Genomic DNA, 21,287 nt, shown 5'->3' on the forward strand with positions numbered 1-21,287 from the left:
ACTGTGTTGGCTTTAAATGGAGCTGGAGCAAGCCCCATGTTGCAAAGAGACTTTTTGTAAAAAATAGAGGGAGCACATTGCTTTTACAAAGCTGAGAGCAGGTCAGCATCCAGTCCACCCTAGGTCTCCGTCTCTGAGAGACACAGCTCAGGTTCCCACTTCGCTCACAAACTGTCTGGCAGCAGAAACTCCAGGAAAGATCCAAAGCAAATAGCATTGTTGAGCAGCTGGAGGGCTGACGCAGTGCGATGCTGACTGTCCTCACCTTTATAAATGGAGGCATTTTCCTAATCACAGGATGGAGTCTATTCTGGAAAGTCTCTACCATTGGGGCTGAAGGTGCCAGAAGCTCCAGAGACTGTGACAAAGACTGCAAAACACTAGCAAGGGGTGTGATATCCTTGCTACAATCTGTGCTTCACCGGCAGAACAAAGATTATCCTCTCCAACAAGATAGCCTCCGCGTACAGTGACAGTAAGAGATGTGCAGAGTGGAGCAGCCCTTTAATGACTGTTCCTTTTACCTGGCTGCCTGCTCTGAGGTCAGCGCCTGCATAAGGCTCTGCTGCTAACCCTGCCAGGCAGCGCTCCCCAGCCCTGCCTGCTCCCCGCTGGCCCTCGGGAGCATGTGGCATTACCATCCAAGGCACAAGACCTTGGGGCACTTCCTGGGCTGGTGGGTTTGCTCCTTGCAGGGTGCGAGGCAGCCGCTGGCCACCCCCTCCTGTGGCAACTCTGGTGTTCTCGCAGCTGGGTACAGGATCTGGCCTGCCAGACATCTGCCTAGCCTGGTCATGCCAGTGTTCATCAGTAGGGAGCAATGGTAGCTGCCAGGTTGGTCTCTCACACACAGCACTTGAGCAACTGCGTTGGTGCCACTGTGAATACACAGCTCCAACCTCTCCAGACTGCCCGTGCTGCAATAGTGTCCGCGCCCTCCCTTTGAGCACTGCTCTCACTCTGGGGCACCCCTGAGCCATCAAAGCAGAGCTCTCCCTTCAGTGTCGCAGAATGCCTTTTAAGTGGAGACATGCTGTAAGGGTGCAGCTACATCTTCTTGTGAGTGCAGGAGCACTGGCAGGACCTGTGCCTCCATTCCTGCTCATGGCCATGCACCAACAGACCTCGCCTTCCCCTTTAGGCTGCTCGGGCACCATCAGTATGTTAAACTCTGCAGAAAGTGGGACTTTGCTGATCCGCCCCAGGCTGGGACGGCTGGAGTAGCTGGTGCAGGCTGGAGAATGGCAGGTGGAGGAAGGTGGTGGGGCAGAGCCAGGACTCCCCCAGGCATGAGCCACCCGCGTGCTCCCTGCAACAGCCCTGCTTGGAAGTGCTCCCACCCTGAAGCCCTAACCTGGCCCTATGGAATGATCTGAGACTTTTAAACTTCTCTTCCTGTTTAATTTCATTTTATTTTATAGGAAGAGGGCAAAGGGAGGGAGAGTGGCTTTGGCAGATGTTTTTAATCCCTCAGCTGGGATGCAGCAGAGAGGCAGAGCAGGGAGAAGAGGGGAAGAGAGAGTAAGTAAAAAAAAAAGGGAGGGAAAGTGAAGTGGGTTGACTGGGGCTGAGCCCTGGGAGAGAGGGAGAGGGGAGGTGAGTCAGAGCCAGCAGCGGGGCAGGCATGCCTTGGTGTGGCTCCAGGGCTTCCCTGACTTTACTTCTTCGTGACAGTCCCCGTTGCGGCAGCCTGGGCCTGGGAGCAAGTTTCTGGGTGGCTCCTCCAGCAATGCCATTGCTAATTAACATGTTCAAAAGGTTAGATTATTGGTTGCGACGACGTCTCACCTTTGACTATGTCTGCATCAAACGAATCATGAAACAAACAAGAAATCTTCTTGGGTTTCCTTGCCCAAGGCATTACTTTAGGAGTTGGATAAAAGCTATTTTGTGAACAGCAAATCTCACCACCACTTGGCTGTGCAGTTCTGATGGAGTATTGTGAGCTCCCAGAAATTAATAGGGCTCAGGTTTTAACTTATTTCAATGAATGTGGTGGTGGAGTGGCAATCCTGGAAAACAGGAACAAGTACCAGTTTCCTTGTTCCTGAAGTTAACGCAGCTTATGCAGGCTCTCCAGGGAAATCCCTGCTTTACCCCGCAGCCTCCTGGCTCTCTCGAGCCCCTGTCCTCGAGTTCCTTCTGCACCTTGGCACATTAAGAAAAAGAATGCCTTACCTTTTAAAGAGAGATTTCCACTTTTTTTGCTAATCCCTGCTCTTTTTTTACTTTATCTTCATTTTTATCTCCACCCTACTCCGGGAATCTAACAAGAGCGTATTTCTCTCCTATTTCTTGAAGGTGGAAAGTGTTTAATTGCCCTTACTGCATCCAGGCTGGAAGCGGGGCTAATCCTTCACAAGATTACTGTGATACTCAACTATACCTGGAGAATCCTTTATCCCAGCATCTGGCCCCTGGCTGACGTGGGGCCAGCACTGGGCACCCCCCAGTCTGCAGCCAGACAGCCACTGTCTGGCTGGGATGGAAGTTTAGCTTGAGCAATGCCTCCTTCCCTGCCAGGGACAGGCTCACCCCTGGGGTGCGGACGCAGTCAGAGACACACTGGGCATGTCCTGGCAGCTGCGGTCTGTCCTCATTTCCCACCCCACGTCCCATCGTTCCTGGAGGTGCCGCTGGCTTCACGGCCCACCCTAGGCAGAGGCAGCCAGCCCCTGCCCACGTGCCTGGTCCACAGTCCAGCTTCCTTCCCTGGGCCTGGAGCTCAGATTTGGTTTTCTCAGCTTTGTCTGTTGGTGAAATAAGGAATTACCTCTCCCTCCAGCCTCCACCAAGCAAAGTGTGAGTTGCATAGATCCTGCAATCATAAATGAGGCAAGAAACGCAGCGAAGCCCAGCAGCTCTGTGTGCTGGGCTGGGCCCCATCTGCTTTACAGCTACTTCTCCTGGTTCCCTGGATGGGGACAGAGTTTCTCCTCTCCCATTTTTTCATTTTCAGGCATCTCCATATCTTCCTCCTACACACAGCAGAGGAACTGCCCGCAAACATATGCAAAATTATTTAATCACTCTTTGACTGGGCTGCTGATTGCTGCTCGTGCTGATTACGGCATTGACCGTGATAACTTCATCCTCTCTTCACTTCCACCCATCTATGCCCATCGCCTCCTCTCTTGCTGCGCCTCCTCCCTCACAATGTCTGTGGGGCACCCAGCACTCATCCAAACAGAACCCTGCTGCCTGGTGGGCTGGGGGTCAGCCCTTGGCGCAGGGTGTCCTGGGTTCACTACTGGGTATCCCAGGACCACAGCTGGCTGTCCCAGCACCATTGCTGGGTGCCCTGGGCCATGGCCGGCTGTCCCAGGGCCACAGCTGCATGCCTTGAGCCATTGCTGGGGGTCTTGGGGCCATTGCTGGGTGTTCTAGGAACACGGCTGAGCGTCCCTGAACCACTGCTAGGTGCCCTGGGCCATCGCTCAGTGTCCTGGGGCTATCGCTGGGTGTCCCAGGGCCACTGTGCCAGGTCTCCGGCTGGGTGTCCCGAGACCACTGCCCGGCGTCCCACGGCCATCAGTGGTGCCCCAGGACCACCTGCGGTGCCGCAGGGCCGCAGCCGGCCGCCCCGGTAGCCAGACGGGCGGGGCGGTATCCGCCGAAGACCCCCGGGCGCTGCAGCGGCGGGAGTTTGCGGGCGGTCCCCGCCCCGCCCCGCCCCGCGCCTCCCGCCCCGCCCCGCGCCGCGCCTCCCGCCCCGCCCCGCCCCATTCATGCGGCGGCGCTGGGCGCGGGCGGCGGCTCGGAGAGGCCCCGGCGCGGCGCCTTCCGCCGGGCCTCGGCGCATGTGAGCGGCGGCGGCGGCGCAGCGGCAGCAGGGCGGTGGCGCATCGGCCATGCGGTGGCCCCGCGGCCCCCGCGGCGCCTGGCGGCTGTTGCCCCGACGCTCGCTGCTGGCCGCGCTCTTCCTCTTCTCGCTCTCCTCCTCCTTCCTTTACTTCGTCTATGTGGCGCCGGGCATCGGTAAGCGGCGGGCCGAGGCCCGGGGTGTGGTGCGGGGGCGCGCCGTCTCCCGCTGGAAACGCTGAGTAATCCGCGCCCGGCCGGCCGGGCGCCGCGGCATCCCCGGCCGGCTGCTGCCCGGAGAGGGGCGGCCCGGGCCCGGCGACCCGGCTGCGGCTCCGCGGCGCCCTGCGGCTCGGCGCTGGGCAACGCGTCTCCGCCTCCCGTTGGCGCTGGGGAGAGCCCGCGGCCGAGGGAGCGGGGCTTTCCCCGGGAGGGTGCCTGCTGCCCACCCGTGCCCCCCGGGGCGGGGGTGCCGGTCCCCGAGGCGCGGAGGGGCCGCGGGAGGTGCCGGCCGCGCTCCCCGTGAGGCTTCCCCGGGCTGGCGGGGCCCGAGCGGTGCCGCTGCCTGAGCCGGGCAGGGGGGCAGCGAGCCTGCTGCCTGCCGGAGAGTTTGTTTTGGAGAAGTGGAGGGTTGTCCAAGTGTTTGGTCTGAACTCGCTCCCTGGCAGACGTCCTACTCTTTTTGTCAAGTGGGAAGATGAGAAGTGTGTATTTTAGAAGGAGAGCGTACTCGTTCCTATTTTCTCTTTCATAGCGTGCTTCACGGGACTGGAACAGTTGTGTGCCAAAACGGCTAGCACCTAGTGCCGATGGGGCTGTGCACCCATCTCCCGTGAGACACGGGAAAGCCTCCGAAAGCAGCTGTTGTCTTCGTACAGTGTATCTCATGTCTGTGAGGAGCCAAGGCTTGCGGTTTGGCCTTCAGCTGAACTTTGACAACAATTAATTTTTATAGAAACAGTTCTTTCAAAAGAAATGTTGGGAATAGGAGTTTCTCCTTGAAATGTCATTGATTATTGCATCCCTAACTTGGACATCCCAGGGAGACTGGTGTGTGCTTTTTAAGGTGACTTCTGTGGGGTTTTATTGACAGATGATGTCCCATGGCTGCTGCTGGGCTTTGGGAGTCTTTCATGGGGCTAAGTGGGGGTTGGCTGGTGCGTGAAGCCCAGCGTATGGGGGCTCGTGTCCTGGGCACAGCCAATGTGAGGACATGTGTCCTGGGCCTCCCTACCACACTCCTTCCTGGCTGGGTGGCCCAGGGCTTTGCTGTCCTGACCGGTTATCCCGTGTCCTGCAGGCTGTCCTCGGAGCTGCTGAGCTGTTCTCTTGCATCCGACGGAGGACAATTTCACACTGGTGGTAACGGGTGGTGCAGCCGCCGCCTGCTCCCTCTATAAACACAGCCTGACTTGTCCTGTTGACGTGCGGCTGTGGGACCGGCAGTCGTTTTATCAGATGCATCCTGTGGCCCTTTGTGGGGCAGGTGCACAGGGTGTCTTCTCCAAGAGCTGCGGCGTGGCTGTGGATGGGCTTCCCTGGGCCTGAAGGGAATAGCTGTACAGTTTCAGAAGGAAACTTCTGTTACAAGGATGGTTTTGTTCCTTTTTGAGAGTTGTCTAATTCATTTTGTGCTGCTTCTGCGTGGTCACCAGTCCTAGAGCTGCTGGAGATGCTGTAGGGTATAAAGTGCTGTTTAAAACCAGCTCTATGCCCAGAGACCTTTCCCTACGTGGACCTTGGATAACATGATCACATCCCACTCCATGTTCTCACTATCTGTGATGCTGGAAGAGGAGGCAGAGAGGTGAAGGTGGTCCCTATCCCCACCCGCCTGTGGATGTCAGTGATGTTCTGAGTCATCTCCCCATCAGGTGACAGAAGATCTGCTTGGCTTTTTTTTTTTTTTAACCTCCCTCTTTCAGCCAAAAAAATTCTGTCCTGAAAACCCAGCCTGGTATTCCCGGGGCAGCTGGACTCATCCTCCTGGCATTTGGAAGGAGTTTGTTTTCAGGCCAGAGTGCTAAGGAGAGGCTTGGAAGAAAAGAGAGATAGGACACAAGCAGAGCTGGGGATTTTAATAAATTGGCTGCGTGGCGTATGATGGAGAGATGCTGTCAGCAGGGTGTTCTGGGGGCCTTTGGCCTGCCCGCTGCCGCCTTGTGCGGTGGGGTAGGCTGGGCTGTTTTTCTCCAGCTGCCGAAGGGCCTGAAGAAGCCTCTGCCCTAAAACTGTGCCTTGCAGGATGTGTTGGGGAAGCAGGTGTAGAGGGACTTGCAGCTCATCAGCTAAACCATAGGCAGAGGAGTGATTAATCCACTCCTTGATTGTACCTTAATTAAAAAATCCAAAGAAATGGGACCTGAAGCTGCGAGTGAGCTTGGACCAGCTGGAGACTGGGACTGGAAGGGCTTTCATCTGCTCAGTGCTGCTGGGAAGGGGGTCCTACAGCAAACCTCTGCTCATGGGGGTCAACGGCCTGCGGCGCCAGGGCTGGAGCCAGCATCAGCCCCTCTGGATTGGGAACGGCAGTGAGGGTCTGGGCATCCCTGTGGCAGGGTGTGCTGTCACCGTGGCGGAGGGCTAAGCTGGGCCGAGCCTGTTCCTGAGCCCTTGGTTTGAAGCAGAGAGAAGGAAATTCATCGGCGTTGCTGAGACTGTGTTGGAGCAGTTGTGCACCAGTGCCAGGAGAAAAGTGGGACAGTTGCACTTCTGGGTGCTGTCTCAGCACATTGGCGTGGAGCTGGCATGCTTGCCGGCTCCCTTGCTGGCTGGAAAAGCTGGAAAACTGCTCCTGGCGCCCTTTGGGGACGGGGAGCCCAGCTTGGGCTCTGGGTTGCCTGCCCTTGTGCTGGCCTGTTGCACAGCTGGCCATTGTGTTTCGCTCCTTGCAAACTGGGAAATGCCAGCATGCCTTTGTTCTGCTTGAGACAGAAATTCAGGAAGAAATTAATGTTTACGTTCAGCAAATCACCACACTTGGTACCCACAGGGAGCCCAGAGCTTTTGGGGCTCATGTTTGTGTTGTGCTCTGGTTTATGCGATGCATGGGGTAGCTCCTTACTTCCGTCCTTCAGCAGGGTTTCCTCCTCTGGAACTGAGACTTTCTTGTGACCTCAAGTTTGTGCAGAGCAATCCAGTGTAAACAGCCAGTGCTGCCTCCTTCCCAGCACTCGCATCTGATACCCATGTGTCCTCCCCACACAGCACCCTAGCAATTTACATCCCTGGGCTCCCAAAGCCACCTTAGAAAGTTCATTGTCAGAGACCCGGCTGATCACGCAAATACAGCAGGCTCCCCTTTTATTTGATGTTCTTCCCCAGCACCCGCTCACTTTTGTCCCTGCTGTGGCTGGGGAGATTATGTGGGTCTGTCTCATCGTGGCCATTGTGCACTGGATGAGGCGGCCGATTGTTCTGCTCCGCGGTGAGCTGGGGCCGAGGCACAGTGGGGCTGGTGGAGATGCAGCGCCTGGAGGCTCCAGGAGATGGTCTCGTATCTGCACAGGTCCCTGCTGCCTGTGAGGCAGCAGGTACAAGGCAATGCTTGTACGAGCGGGAAGGTCACTTTTGTTCGCTGCCTTGCGTGGAGGTCTTGCAAGCGACAGCAGCAGGGCAAAGGGTTGTGAGGCAGACTGTGTTTTAATTATGAGGAATGTCACTGGCCTTGTCTTTGGAATAAGCAGAGCTTGGCACTGGGCAAACTGTTTTGTCCTGCTCTGGGGTCCAGCAGGCACCTCAGCAGGTTTTTGTTTTTTTTTGTTTGGTTTTTTTTTTTTGCAAGGTTTGTTCCGGTGCTGAGGCTCTTGGCCTCCTGGGACCGCCGCCCTGCATGCTTCGCTTATTCGGAAGGGATGCACAGAAATGGACTTGCCAGAGTAATTCTGACTGTGCCTAGACCCTGGTGTTGGAGCAACGATGACATGGGCGCAAGGGATGCATTGACTCAGAGGTGGAATAACTTGAAGCTGTTTCTATTTAGTCCCAGCCTCTACTGCTGAACTCATCCAGGGGGCTGTGGGTCCTCCAAGGAGCTATGCCACAGTCCCTGCCTGTCTTACGTTTTCATGTTGTGGTGGCTCATATGGCTTTCCTAAAAATGTCTGGTTTTAGGCTCTTTTAACAGAGCCTGGGAAATCATGGGAATTCCTTCCTGCAGCTGAAAACAGCAATACTTTTTACAAGCTGCTTGCATTGCAAGCTGCCATTTCATCTTTAACTCTCGCTGCAGTGGTAGGAGTTTCTCAGACCTTGGACTTGGTGCTTGTGGAGAGGGTGGTGGCTGGGAGGAGGGAGGTCAGGGGCCTTCTCTGGAGCTCAGGTTGCTGCTCTTGGCTCTTCCCCTATTGTCTCTCTAGATGTTGGAGCCTTTTTATTTTTTTTTTTTAAACTTAAGTTTGCACAGGACTCTTGGTTGCATCTGATGCAGGAAAATAACACAGAGAATTTAAATTATTGGGTAAAAGATTGTTACCTGTGCAAGAGCTGTATTTTGCTCTGGCTCTTCTTCCTCAAAACTTACCAGGAATTGCTCCTGACCAGTCATACAGGGCACGAAGTAGCAGCGTTATCCCTGAATTACACTTACGGTGCAAGAACTTGATTTTGATAGGTAAGAGTTCTTTGAAATGCTGGTCCTTCACGCTACGTTTTCATGGACAGCAAAGCAGTACTGCAGAGGCCAACAGGTTCCTTTGTACAGCTCATTTTTTCACAAATATTATGTGGCTGATCCACTTTGATTATTTAATGCATCAGCTTGGCAAATCTTAGCACAGAGGAGTTCTGGGGTGAAAATGGCAAAAGATTTTGTTACTGCTGGCTTGCCTCAGATTGAGGGCACCATGGTACTGTGGGAAGTGGTCGAGTTGCTCTTGGTGGTGAGGAGCAGAGGAAAAGGGGTGGTCGTGGTCCCGTGAAGGGAGATGGCACTGTTGGGACACAGAGCTGGGACTGGCGAGTCCAGGCAAGGGAGTGGGGCGGACACGTAGGGGACTGGGTAGCTGCTGCTTTCTCCTTCTGTGCACTTCTCGTGGGGATGTCAGCAGAAGGAGCCTGTCCAGACTCAGCGGCTGGTGGAGAGAAAGGCAGAAGAGGGATGGCGGAGCAGGGGACGCTGGCCGTGGCAGGGTGCTGGTGCCCAGCTCATCTGAGAAGCACGCCGGAGGGCCGCAGTGGCCTTGGCTTTGCCAGGCAGGGGCTGGGTGCAGGTTTGCCAGCGGCTTGCTGTGTGGCTGGGCACTGCTCGAGCAGGAGCAGAAGGTGAAGGTGCAGCTCGGAATAACGAAATAAGGTTTGTGCTGTTGTAGTCTTGGCTTTCATCTTCTAGGTCTTCCCCCTGCAGTGTAAGGAAGTGTGGTATCGTACTATGAAGACACTGGCAGTGCTGCTCTCTTCACCCTCCTCTCCCCAAAAGACCTGCCAAGCAGCGTTTCACAGCCTAAGAAAAGAACAGCCCAGTTTCTCAGCGTATCCCGCTGCGGTTTTTGCAGTCATTGGATCTGACAGTGATTGGGGGTAGCAAGAAATCCTCAAGTGCTCCTTGATACAGGAACTTGAGCTCAGGATCTCCTGTGCTACATGTGGAAGAAAACTGGTGGCAGCAGTGGGAAACGGCTCCTTTGGTAACACCACTTCTTTCCAGCCCTGAGTCTCCCTCCCAAAAAGCACATGCAGGCAGGACAGCGGCTGCAGCCCTGCTTGTTTAGAGCTGCTCCTGTGCCAATGTGTCCAAGGCGCTGGTGGTGCAGAGCATTGGTTGGAGACCACCTTTTGGTCAAGGTTAACGAGTTACAAGGTTTCTTTGAGGGCAGGTGAATTACTAGGTTTTCTTTGCCTGTAAGTACCTGTGTTATCTGTCAGGCATGTCTAGTTTGGGTTATTTTGCTGGTGGCTTGCTGGGTGTTGCAACTGCAGAGTACGTGAAGAGTTCATGTTTCATCCGTCTATCTCTGGAAGGCCTGGTCTGTGGAAGCTGATCAACACTCACAAAAGTTTTCATGTACCAGTTCATTCCTGCAAACTAAATGAATCAAAACTTCAATGAGTTGCAACAGACCAAACCTTACAGCAAAACCATTAGTGCTGTCAGCCCAGACTTCCAGGAGACCTGATCTTCATGGGCTTGGGAGGCCATGGAAGGACAGGACTTCAGCAGGTGCTCGGTCACTTCAGGTGGCTGCTGGCTGTGGTGGAGATAAGGGCTCTGACACTGCTGCTTCGTTTCCTGAGCTGATTGCCTGTCGCTTTTCCAGGTGGACTCATTAATCGCATTAACTCAAACAGCATCTGCTCTGCACCCCAGGGACCACTGCAGGGAATGGAGACAAGCCGTGTGGGGAGCTGTATGTTTGCACTTGTTCCTATTTGAATGCTGTTACTGTTGGTGGATTTCAACATCCAAGTGGTACATGGAGTCTTAAATGCTTAATTTTATCGATACTTTTGGGGAACCTCACAAGTGTGGCTGCTGTGACCCTCGGCCGGTGGTGCTGCCTGGGGCCCATGTGCTGCTGGCTGGGTAAGGCTCTGCAGAGCCCTCTGCTCTCTCCGTGGCAGCATCGAGGGATAAATAGCCTGGGAGAGAAGCTGATATGCAGCTATACAGAGTGAGAAAATCTTTCTCTGAACGGCTTTATTTTTAAAGCATTATTATTACCATGAAACGTGTGTTTACTGTGACAAAACCTTTGCTGGGTTATTCTAGTGAAGTTTATTTTCATACTGGCTTTTCCTTCTCCTTTGCATGTGTACTGTTCTTCTGACCGCGGTTTTGTCTGACAGCATTTTGAACACTGTTGCTAGGATGGTTAATGTGCATTTGAAGGTTTTCTAGCACCTGCTCTAACTACTGAGGATATTAGTCCTGTTCTGAGAGATGGAGCAGAAAATAAGTGGACTGTGCTGTTGAAACATTAAAAAAACCCACCAAAAACAAAACAACAAAAAAAACCACCCAGAAGTCTTTGAGAGGTGTTTGTGGATGTATCTTATGGAAGTATTAAATTGAGAACATTTAAAACACCAGGGCTTTTAGCATTACTCCAGAGCTGCTATTATTTTGAAAGGAAAGGTAGACCAAAAAGCTGCAGGGTGATGTCAGTGCCCGGCAGGATTACGGCTCTCGGCCATCCTCGTCTGCTACTTGGAAGGGTCCCAGGGGTGACGGAGAGACAGCGTGTCCCAGTGGGAAGTGTCCTCATGGGTGAAGCTATGGTGTGGATTGTGACGGGCAGTGCGGTGGTACCCCTTTTCTGTTAAAAAAGGAATTTTCTGGGGCTTGCTGGTCTTCCTCAAAACTAAAGTGAAGGAGCAGGCTGTTGTGGGGGCAGGCAGGTTTGGGGGATCCCTTGTGCTCTGTACTGACTGTGGGTATTTTCTATAAAGCCACAAGCTTTAGTGCACCTTATTTGACACTTTGTCTTCCCAAGGCATGTAAATATTACTTCAGGGGTGCAAGAAGCTCAGTTTGAGTTCCTACCTCACTCCCGGCTACGTGGGGGAGGCGAGGAGGGGTTAGCACTTGCTTGGGCTGGGCTTTAGCTGAAAGCATGAGGCCATGGTAGATGTAACTTTCTAAAGCTCATTTTTCTAGGTTTTTTGTTTTGAGGTGTGAAACCAATGGGCTCTTCCCTTGGCAAGACTGTGGTTTTGTGTGGCATCCCCGGGCTAGCACGAACCCCTCCAGAGCCCTCGCCATGCATGGATCACATCCCTGGGCCCCTCCAAAGATGATGCGGGGGTGCCACTCCTTGCAGTGGAGGGGACCATGACCAGGGCACCTGTCACCCTGGCTCTTGCTGCAGGGAAGAGGCTGCTTCCAGGGGACGTCGGTTCAAATAGCACCATAGATTTTTCCTCTGGGTTGTGCCTCAGTTTCCCTGCTCTGTGGGAGCTTGCTGTGCTAGAAAACTGCTATTTTCCTGCCCCAATGAGCGAGTGTGATGCTTGCTTGGGCTGCATGCTCGAGCCTGCTGCAGGAGGGCTGTGTTAGACGGCACCTGCAAAGCTATTCCCTCCCTGTGCCTTTCTGATCTGAAAGGTGAAGATTGGGAAATACTTCTGTACGGAGGATGCCACTGCACGTAGTGGAAGAAAGCAAATACGGGCAAAAACCCCCTGTTGCACAGCTGTGGGTTGGACTGTGGTATAAGCAAGCTTCAGCCAATGTTTGTTTGCATATCTAGGGAATTTTATGGCAAAATAATTGATTGGTTTTACTTGAACGCTGTTGCCATACAAATGATCAAACGAGCCTCTTGAATGCTGGCACTGCATTATCTTCCTCCTTTGCTTTGGAGAGGCTGGGGACCAAGCTGTGCTGAAACTTTAAATATGCTGCTGTGCTGCCAAAAGGCTCTTGTGCAGGGATCAGAGGGTTACCCTGCAGCAGGGAGCACAAGCTGGCAGAGGTCTGTGTGATGCCTGTGATAGGGGAGTGCGTACACTTAATTTATGGTGTCTCCCCTCAGCAGCAGGTTGGGAGAGGCTGTGTCATGAGCAAGGGTTTTGAATGGAAAGTGAAGACGGCTACATGAATGCTAATGCTTATGAAGTGCCTCTGAAAAAAAAATACGTACAAAGCATACAGAATAAAAGAGGAAAGCAAACACTGCAGTGCACCAGGTAGTCAAGTGCTAACTGATTATTTTTTTTCCCCTCGCCTTCCTGGCAAGAAAAGGAAAGCATTTCAGTCTCGTTTCTGCCTTTCATGCCCTCTGCCAGCAGGCACACTGGCAGGAGGCTGCAGGTTGTGGCGTGGGAGCCTTGGGTGTGTTGTGCAATGGCTGCTCTAGCTAAAACACTGGGGGAGTGTTGCAGGGCAGGGCTGGAGGGCTTCATGAGGGGGGAAGCTGCTGGGAGTCAGGAACAGATGCACAGACCACAGGCAAATAAAACGGCTAAAATGGCTGTATTCCACGGCAGGAAAACCTAGAGCTGTCGTAGCTTGAAACTAGCGTGGGCCATGCCCAATGTGTGTGGTGGTTTCCATACTAGGGCTGCAGCAACCTGCTTCGAGGGAGAAAATAGTGGATATTAAGTTCCTATCAGCAAACGTGGGGTTCCCTTGGAGCCAAGGTCTCTGCGGATGGGTGCAGGGTGGCCCCTGGCTGCAGTGGCCCTGTGAGCACAGCCAGCTCCCGCAAGAGTGTGAAATGCTTCCACACATGCAGCTCACTCTTACTCTGCAGTCATACTGTTTTTTCTTCAGTGTTTTTCCAACTCATGTCTTGCTGCCAGAGTCCATATTAATAATGCATGACTTTTTTTTTTTTATGGTGCTTCCTTCCCAGCATTCCTTTCAGCTGCTGAGTCAGAGAAGATTGTTATAGCAGCAACCTCTGAAACAGTGAAATGCCCCTGCAATGCTCAACTGCTGTCATTTATCATCCTGACTCCTCTGCAGGCAGCCCTTTCCCTTGTCCAGCTCTGGGTGAGGATACCAGTGTTGAAAGGCCGATTCTTGCTATGCCAGCTGATGACTGGTGATATCTGCTCTGCTGAGCCTTCCTGGCTAGTGTTTGATTAAAGCAGATACCACCTCTGTTGGCTGCTTTTTTTGGCTTCAAAATCCTGTATCTGCCTGAGACTGTGCTTTGGGATTGTGGACTCTTTTTTTTTCTTTTCTTTTTTTTTTTCTTCTTACTAATTCTTAAATCAATTTTTTCTTCCTCCTTGTACTCCCTCTGAGATCTGTGCCTGGGCTTTTTAAGGTAATTGAGGTGACAGAAGTCACATAACGTGTTAACATGGTTAAATTAACTCAAAATACTTCCAGCGGCTGTTGAAACATGCCTGGCTGCTGCAGGAAGCCTCAGAGCTGCTAATGCAGTACAGAGCGGGGATTTGCAGGACTCCTGCCTCTTGGTTGGGATCAACCCCTGGGGTGTCACCTCCCCGTAGAACTTGTCCCCGCCTTCTGGGTCCAAAACCTGGAGAGAAACAGGGACCAAGAGTGCTTTTCAGGGAATTTGTCTTTTAATGACTCAAATATGCTGTAATCTTGGCAGCAGATCTCTCTTGTCCCACATCCTTGTGTGACGTTCTGTTTGGGTGGAAGTGGCTGCAGGGGGAATCGCTGGTGGGGAGCAGGGTCATGCAGCCTCAGGCTGGGAAAGAGCATCCTCATAGTCTTCCCCAACTTGATGTTCTGCCTCTGTGCGCTTTGAAAGACTCACCTTTTGAATTCATACAGTTACCTAAGAGCCAAGCAGGAGAGGAGTGGGGCTCGCTTGGGGAAGGAGGGTTTCTTTTTGGTGGATTTCTCAAACTGCCTTGTTTCCCCATGTCTCACTGTTGGGGATGGTGCCAGCACACGTGCACCCGTGCTGGCATCTGCACTGATGAGAGGCAGCCTGGGACCCAGGAGGAGGGAGGGTGGTGCTGCTTTTCCTTCTCGCAGGTGGTGAGAGCTGACCAGAGCAGCCGCTTGGGAGTGGGGTGTGCATGTGTGGCTGACCCTGGCTACGCACCTCCACCTCGCCCAGAGCCAGGCTCTTGCCTGTCCAGCAGCGGGAATAGTTGCTCTTGTCATGGTGTGCTTCCCACTCGGCACCCAGGTCTTTCTGGTAAGGTTCCACAAATGCTGTGCTACTGATTCATTCCTCCCAAGGAAGGGGAAGCATGACCGATATGGTGTGAAATTCCTGCAAAGCTGCAACAGTCTTCCTTCTGTGCTGCAGCCTGGCTCCCTTGAGGCTGGTGATTTGTCTTGCTGTGGATTTTTTTTTAGAGCTTTGCTGGCTATCAGGTGCCCAGTGCCCTGGCTGCAAGGCAAGTCTGGAGGCACCATCCCTGTGCTCTCCAGCTGGGAGGGGGCAAGCTCTTGCCATGGGTGGCTTTTGCCCATTACAGAGGGAAGCTTTGCAGAAGGATCCCATGAACTTCTGTGCCTTGAATCCGTATGGGCTTGCTGGAGCAGCGATGGCAAGCGGTGTGCCTTCTTGCTGTGGTTGCCATTTGCCCCAGTGCTTCTGCTTGCCTGGGACATGCTCCCAGGGACACCTTCACGCTGCAGGTAGCCCTGCTTGCTTGGCAGTGATGTGCAATGCCACCCACAACTAGTGAGACAAGTGACTTGTTTCTTGGCTAACAAGATTTAGGTGGATTATGCTATGTATTTAATGAAGGGCTAAGCTCATTGCCTTCTTTGAAATGGATCAAAGCCCTTGAAAATGCCCGTGTTGAGACCAGCTATTGAGTGAGACTATTATTCAGCTGTGTTTCTGTGAGGCAAGGCTTGCTTTCGAAGAAGCTGAGTAGTTCAGCAGACAGGTTTCAGACTGCAGCAGTGACCAAATGCAAAACCAGATGGGAAAAGCTTGAAGTGATGACGTGATAGGAACGCATGAGTGTTGTTGATATTCAGCATCCTGGAGGATTTGGGGAAAAGGCTTCCTTTTCCAGCTTTCAGTTTGCAACCACCTTTCCAGGTATTACAAAACTCCATGGTAGCAGGTAAGGGAGATACTCTGGCATTTGGCAGTTCAGGCTTTCACCTTCTGGAAAAGCAGCTGTGACTTTTGTGTGAGCTTGTGTGGCTCTGCAGCAGGGAACAGATTTCTCCAGCACTTTCACAGGGAGCCCTGTGCCCCCCCTTACAGTGGCCATCGGCAGTGTTGGAGCTCACAAGGGTCTTGTCTCCCCTTGTCCTGGTCCCTGCAGCAGCATTGCCCTGGGACCCTGCAGGACTGGCTGTGGCAGCAGAGGAGCTTGTGCTGGTTGCAGGGGAATAAGCAGATGATGCTCCTTGCTGCTCATAGCTTAGAGGCACTTGCTCCTTGCTCTGGCCTTTGCTGTGCTGGAGGCACGCTGTGCAGTCGGAGCCCATGTCTTGCAGCAAGAGCAACTCTCCCTGTTTCCTGGGTAGGAGGTTGTTGGCCACAGGGCTTCCATGCAGCTCGGCATGGGCAGGCACTGCCCTGCCTGCAGCTTGTCCCAGTGCAGGGCGAGGAGGTGCAAGGAGTGGTGCACGGGGTGGGAGAGGGACGGGTGGTAAACAAGGCAGGAGCCCTGTTGCACAGGGTTTATTTCTGCATGCGTGCCAAGGCGGGCAGAAGGAAGTGGTGTTATAAGCAGATATTGAGGCAAGTTTAAAATGACTTCCCAGTTAAGAGCTGTTGTGCTTGCCAGGGTCCACCTGGAGTGGTAGGGCAAGTGTGTCCAATGTGCACGGCTATCTTTCTTGCAAGATTAGAGTTTTTTTGCTGTGAGAGGCGTGTTGGTGCTCAGGGTTCCTGTATCCACGGTCAACGTGCAGTGAGCACCCCCTGTGCCGCCTCACCTACATGCGGTGAGCTGTCCCAACTTAGCTGAGCAAGCTGTTGAAAATAAGGTGGCTATTCAAATCACCTTCCTCTTTCTTAAAAAGAGAAGTTTATTCCAGTAACCACTTTTTGTTTCACTGCTGTTCAACATAACAGCAGCCTCAGCTCACAGCTCTCCCGCTCTGTCAACATGACTGTCAGCACTGCCTGCGAAACAGAAAATACCCCAACCAAGTGGCTTGTCTGAAGGAGGAGTCTTTGCTGGGGGACGGACTGGAGACTTCTGCTTTGAGGTGAACCAAGCTGTGTGGTTCTTGCACAGCAGCAGGTGCTGGTGCTCCCTGCTCCTTCCCCTTAGCTTAAAGCAGTGCTAGGGCTTTGCAAACTTCTCTTCCCTCTGATTCTCAGACATCTTTGTGGGTTTTTTTCCTCGCTGTGTGCTGCAGTGGAAGTAACCCCAGAGTAAATACAGGGAGAGAAATTTAGGCATGTCCCCCTGTGCTGCAGGTGTAGGGGTCCCTTGCCCTGGCTGCCCTGTCTCCCCTTGTGTGGGTCTGGTCAAGCTTCTTGTATGACAGCTGGGTGCAGAGTGTTCCCTTGTTTAATTTGTTGCTAATTAAACCTGCAAATGAGGCTTTGCCTCAGTTTTCCTCCAGCCCATTGTGCGTCCTCCTGCACTAACTTGCATTTGTAATTACAGGCAAGGATTGGTCAAAAGTCCCTTTGTGTTTCAGAGCCCTCAGCAGGCTTGCTAGCTTGCAATCATCCCATCAGCACTGGCTTTCTAGTGTCTTATCAAATGGTCTTACAGTTTCTAGGCTGCAGCAGTGGGGTGTCTACTGGTACCTGGCCGTGTTAAGTAGCTCCAGGGTTGCTTGTTCTGTGCATCAGGTTGGGAAGGGCCATAGGGCAAGAACAGATGGAGGGAGCTGTGCTGCTGACGGGCAGCTTAGGTTAACCCTGCTTTCACCTAATTAAAAAAGAAAAAATGCCAGTCAGCATAATAATTGTCTCGTTTGCTGCTGCACTGCAGAAAGCTGATAGCGAAGCAGGGCTCACAGCATGGTGCTGACACCAATCCTTCCGCCTGCGCTGCCCTCCCCCAGCCGCTGTCCCCTGCCCTGCCCCAGGCTGCAGCCATGATGTCCTGGGGCTGCGCTGAGGATGCAGGAGCTTCCTGGTTGTGGCCAGGGCTCCCAGTGTCACTTGCGTTTGATGAGTACCAAAACCTGGTGGGTGGAAGTTCCCATGTGAGACTTGTGTCCTTCCATGCCAGTGTGGCAGCAGACTCCTGGAGTCGGGGCTGGGGGGGCCTCCCCTGCCAGCTTGGCTCCCAGCCTGCAAAAGGGCTAAAAGCCAGCACTGACGGAAGAGAAGTCTGCTACGGTCCCCTGTGGCACATTAACTGCTCCAACCAGGGAAGAGCTGTACGTGCAGAAGACCAACCTGTATAAATCTGTATTAAATTTCTCTGCTGTTCCCCACTTTTGCATGTGGGGCACTGCATCTGCACCTGGCTTGGAAGCAGGTCAAAAACTCCCCAAATTTCAGGGTTTTTCCCCAAACTGCTGCTGAAGACCATTGTGGCATTTGTAGGACTGTGAGCAAAGTGCTGCCAAGGGTTCAGCCACATGGAGGATGGGGGAGCGGAGGAGGAGGATGGTATTTAGTTTTAATACCTTGGAGAGGCAAACACAACCTAGACAAATTAGGTAACTTGAGTGGATAAATTGGTTTAATCTAAAATCTCATTATCCGGTATGGAGGGAAAGGCTGGTGCCTTCGCCAGGAGGAGGACAGACTGCCACATGACTGTGGGCTGGTGCCACGCTCAGTGGGTTGGAGGGGCTGGTGTGGTCAGGGTCTGTGGGACACCAGATCTGATCAGCTCTTTCCCCGTGGCCCCTCGGGGCTTCCCTGTCCTGGAGGAGGCCTGCCCTCACTGCCTGTCCAGCTCCTTCCTTGCAGCTCTCCCAAACCTGGGGGTGTCTGCAATAGCCAGCCCTGCCTGTTTGACATGAGACGTATGTTTGCAGAGTGAGAGCAGGAGATCGTTAAGTCCCTTGATGAGGCCGCCTTTGCTTCCAGCAGTCCCGTGTGAGGCTCTCCCAGTGCCGTGTTGCCTGGTGCCCACTCTGGCCCCAAGACCGCCGGGGAGCTGCTCTGGTCCGTCTTTGTGAGATCCGCATCAAGATACTTGGTGTTTTGGTGCATTTTTTAGGATGCAGTGGAAATGTGCCATCCCCAAGACCTCATAGCATGCTTGATGCCCTAGTGAGTTTAAACTTCCTGCTAGAGACATGAGGATTGGAGGATGAGGAAACTCTTAAATGGGAGTTAGATGCAAGAGGAGACAGAAATCGGCAGCTGGTGCCTCTAGGCTCTGTATGGTCACGGGGAGTTGCTTTGGTAAGGGCAGGGAAGCCCATGCCAGGATCACCACAGCTTCAGGTGAGCACAGGGGCTTTCTTCTCTGCATCTGAGACTGAAAACCCAGGGTAGGGAGATGCCATGGGCACTGGCACTGCCTTGGTGCCGGAGGTGGCCAACACTTGCTTTTAGAAGTCATATTTCTGAGCCATCCTGTCCTCCCTGTTGAGCATCCTGTTTGGGCTTCAGCGTCTTGTCCTGCCTCTACTCAGGGATCTGGTCGTGTGGGAGGGTGCCAGCACGCTCCCAGCTTTCCCAGAGCCCACCCTTGTGCTGTGGTGGCAAAGCACTGAGCTGCTCCCCAGCTCTTCCTCTGCCTTCCTCATGCCCCCCCGGGGTCCTGTTTGTAGGCTGCGGTGGGTGCTGGAGCAGCCTCTGGGTGCTGTGTGCCCTTGCCGGCCCCCGCTGTGGATGGGCTTCCAGAGCTGCCGTGTCTAAAACCTGCTCCTGAACCCAAACAGATATATGTGCTCAGCTATTAGAAATTAATTCCCCTCCTCATTTGCCAAGTGCTGCCCCCTTGTCCCAAGAGGTTTGTGCAGTAGGCAGGCTGGGCCCAGGCGGGCATGGGCAGGAAACGTGCCCCACATGGGACTGGGGAGGGCTGCTCGACCTGGGGAGCACTGGCCTCCCGTTCCCAGTGTGTTTATCTTTTCCAAGGTAGCCGAATGTCTGACTCATTTGCAGAGCTTGACTTCTGGGCACAGGCAGGCTGGAATTGATTAGGTGTTGGGTTTTTGTTTTTTTTTTTTTTTCTCCTGCCCTGCTGCTCATATAAATGAGCGAGCGGTCAGGTCCCTCAGTAAGCACACAACTCTCTTTAAGAAACTTCAGCTGCTGTTGTGTGTGAGGAGCTTAAAGGTGTTTCTGTTGGGGACGGGGGGGTTTACTTTTCCCCGATGTGCCCCCACGTGTGCTCATCCCTCTCCAGGGCTGCAAGGGGGCATGATGCGAAACAACTTCATCTTGGATGTCCCCAGGCAATTGCAGAGCCACCACACATATGAGCGCTGGTGACTTGGGGCAGGAGAAGGCAGTGACAGCTTCCTCCTGCCCGCAGCAGGATAGGCAGGACACCATGTGCCCCGTGCTGCTGGGAGGCTGTTTGGTGCCCAGCGCCCCATCCCCACAGCCGGCTCACAGGCAAGCTGTATTGCTGAATTTGCTGGATCCTGAATCCTGGTTACAGCTCGGGGCTGTGGAGGCTCTTATCCCTTGCTGAGCTCACTTAATAACTTGGTCTCTTATCTAGGATTAATATGTAACTTAATGCTAGCATGCTAGGCACAATTCTATGATTGTGGTGCTTGTGGTAAAGGGCGATGCGAATCTGGTTTCTGATGCCAGGGCACTTTATCCCCCCCCCGATAAGGTTTAGCGTTTTCTTACGCCTGGCGCCGGGGCAGCGGCACTGTTAGTAAATGTTTGCTGTGGCTGGGCGGGAAGGTCGAGTCAGCAGAGGGAGGGAGAGTAGGGTGATCCTGGGGGAAGTTATGGGACATGGCACTTCCCTGCCTTGCTGTCCCCAGAGAGGGCTCTGACCTCTTCCAAGCCCCAGGGTCTGGTCCCCAAGCACACGGCAGAGGTCTGCAGCGCGGGTGATGGAGAGAAGGGTTTTTCCATTTTCCCCTATTCAAGGCATCCCAGACAGACTCTTATGCCATTGCTTTTCTGCTGACACCCAGGGAGGTGTCACACATGCTGAGAAGTGATGTCGAGTCTTAGTTAAGTGCTAAGTAAGTTCATAGATAGGGGGGTGAATTATTTCCAGTGAAGTCATTCCCTACTCTGATAGTGGAATTCGTTAATTTATTTACAACAGCTGCATTACCAGTTTGCTTTTCAGGCGGAAGAAAACCATATAAAAAATGTTAGGTATTCCAAGGCTCACAACAAAGCTAATAAATGTCTTAGGACACCAGAGTTCTTAGAAAATCCCATAGGTAATGGTCTGTATGCTGGAACTTCCAAGTTGCATCCTCTTTCTGATAGCTTTTTTTCATCCTGTAAAAACACAGCAGCTGTACTGACTGTTTGCAGTGCAGTCTTTTATTATTACAAACAAGAACAACTCTGTAATCATACTGCGGAGGCCAAGCTGCTGTGGGTCTTAATGGTACTGTATGGTGAAAGTACCCTTGGCAGGGAGCTCCCAGCTGCTGCCTTTTAAAATCTGGGACAACAATAATCCCATGTGATTGAAGAATTTCAGCTTGGAGAATTTTTTAGGAGTTGAAAGGGCTGATGGGCTTTCCAGTGGACAAACCAGGCTGATCTGTAGCGTGGAGGTGGGGCTGTGGCAGTGCTCCTTCCCTGGCTGCTGAAATGGCTGGTTTCTCAGTACCTGGCAACAGGTAGGAAAGAAATCACAACAGGGACAGTCTTGGAGTATTGATACAGAGGGATGTCTCCTTAGATGCAGTCTCTACAGTGCAAATCATGCTTGCTGCAAAGCAGCCTCTATGTTCTTAAAGCTGAAGCAGTTGCAGGATACTTTATTTTCCAGCAGGTACAATATTGCAGCGAGGAGTCAAAATGCCCAATGTCAAAGAGCCTGTGGCTTCTGATGGTGGACATGCCCTGCTGATAGGAGTAGTCATCATGGTGCTTGGGGACTACTGGGGTAAATGCCTTAGTACAGGCTGAGGGTTGCACTCTGTAACCTGCCTTGCACTTCCTGTCGTGAGGTGGTTTGTGTCCCCGCTGGCGTCTGGTGCCCTGCCGAGGTTGGAGACACAAAGCAGCCAGCGGTTTGGCATAGCAAGCCCACTGTGAGGGCAAAAATTTCTG

The 21,287-nt window shown here is 53.2% G+C and overlaps 1 protein-coding gene across 1 annotated transcript in view; it reads left to right on the forward strand.

Moving 5' to 3' along the window:
• Nucleotides 1-3,705: 3,705 nt before the first annotated feature.
• The window catches only part of B4GALT5 (beta-1,4-galactosyltransferase 5), a 39,976-nt gene continuing 22,394 nt past the window's right edge, over nucleotides 3,706-21,287 (forward strand). Inside the window, exon 1 of the mRNA XM_075768340.1 lies at nucleotides 3,706-3,978. Within this exon, the coding sequence (XP_075624455.1) occupies nucleotides 3,852-3,978 (127 nt within the window). The 5' untranslated portion in view covers nucleotides 3,706-3,851. The remainder of the gene's footprint in view (nucleotides 3,979-21,287) is intronic.

The sequence above is a fragment of the Balearica regulorum genome, chromosome 16, assembly GCF_011004875.1.
Source record: "Balearica regulorum gibbericeps isolate bBalReg1 chromosome 16, bBalReg1.pri, whole genome shotgun sequence".
Classification (NCBI taxonomy): Eukaryota; Metazoa; Chordata; class Aves; order Gruiformes; family Gruidae; genus Balearica; species Balearica regulorum.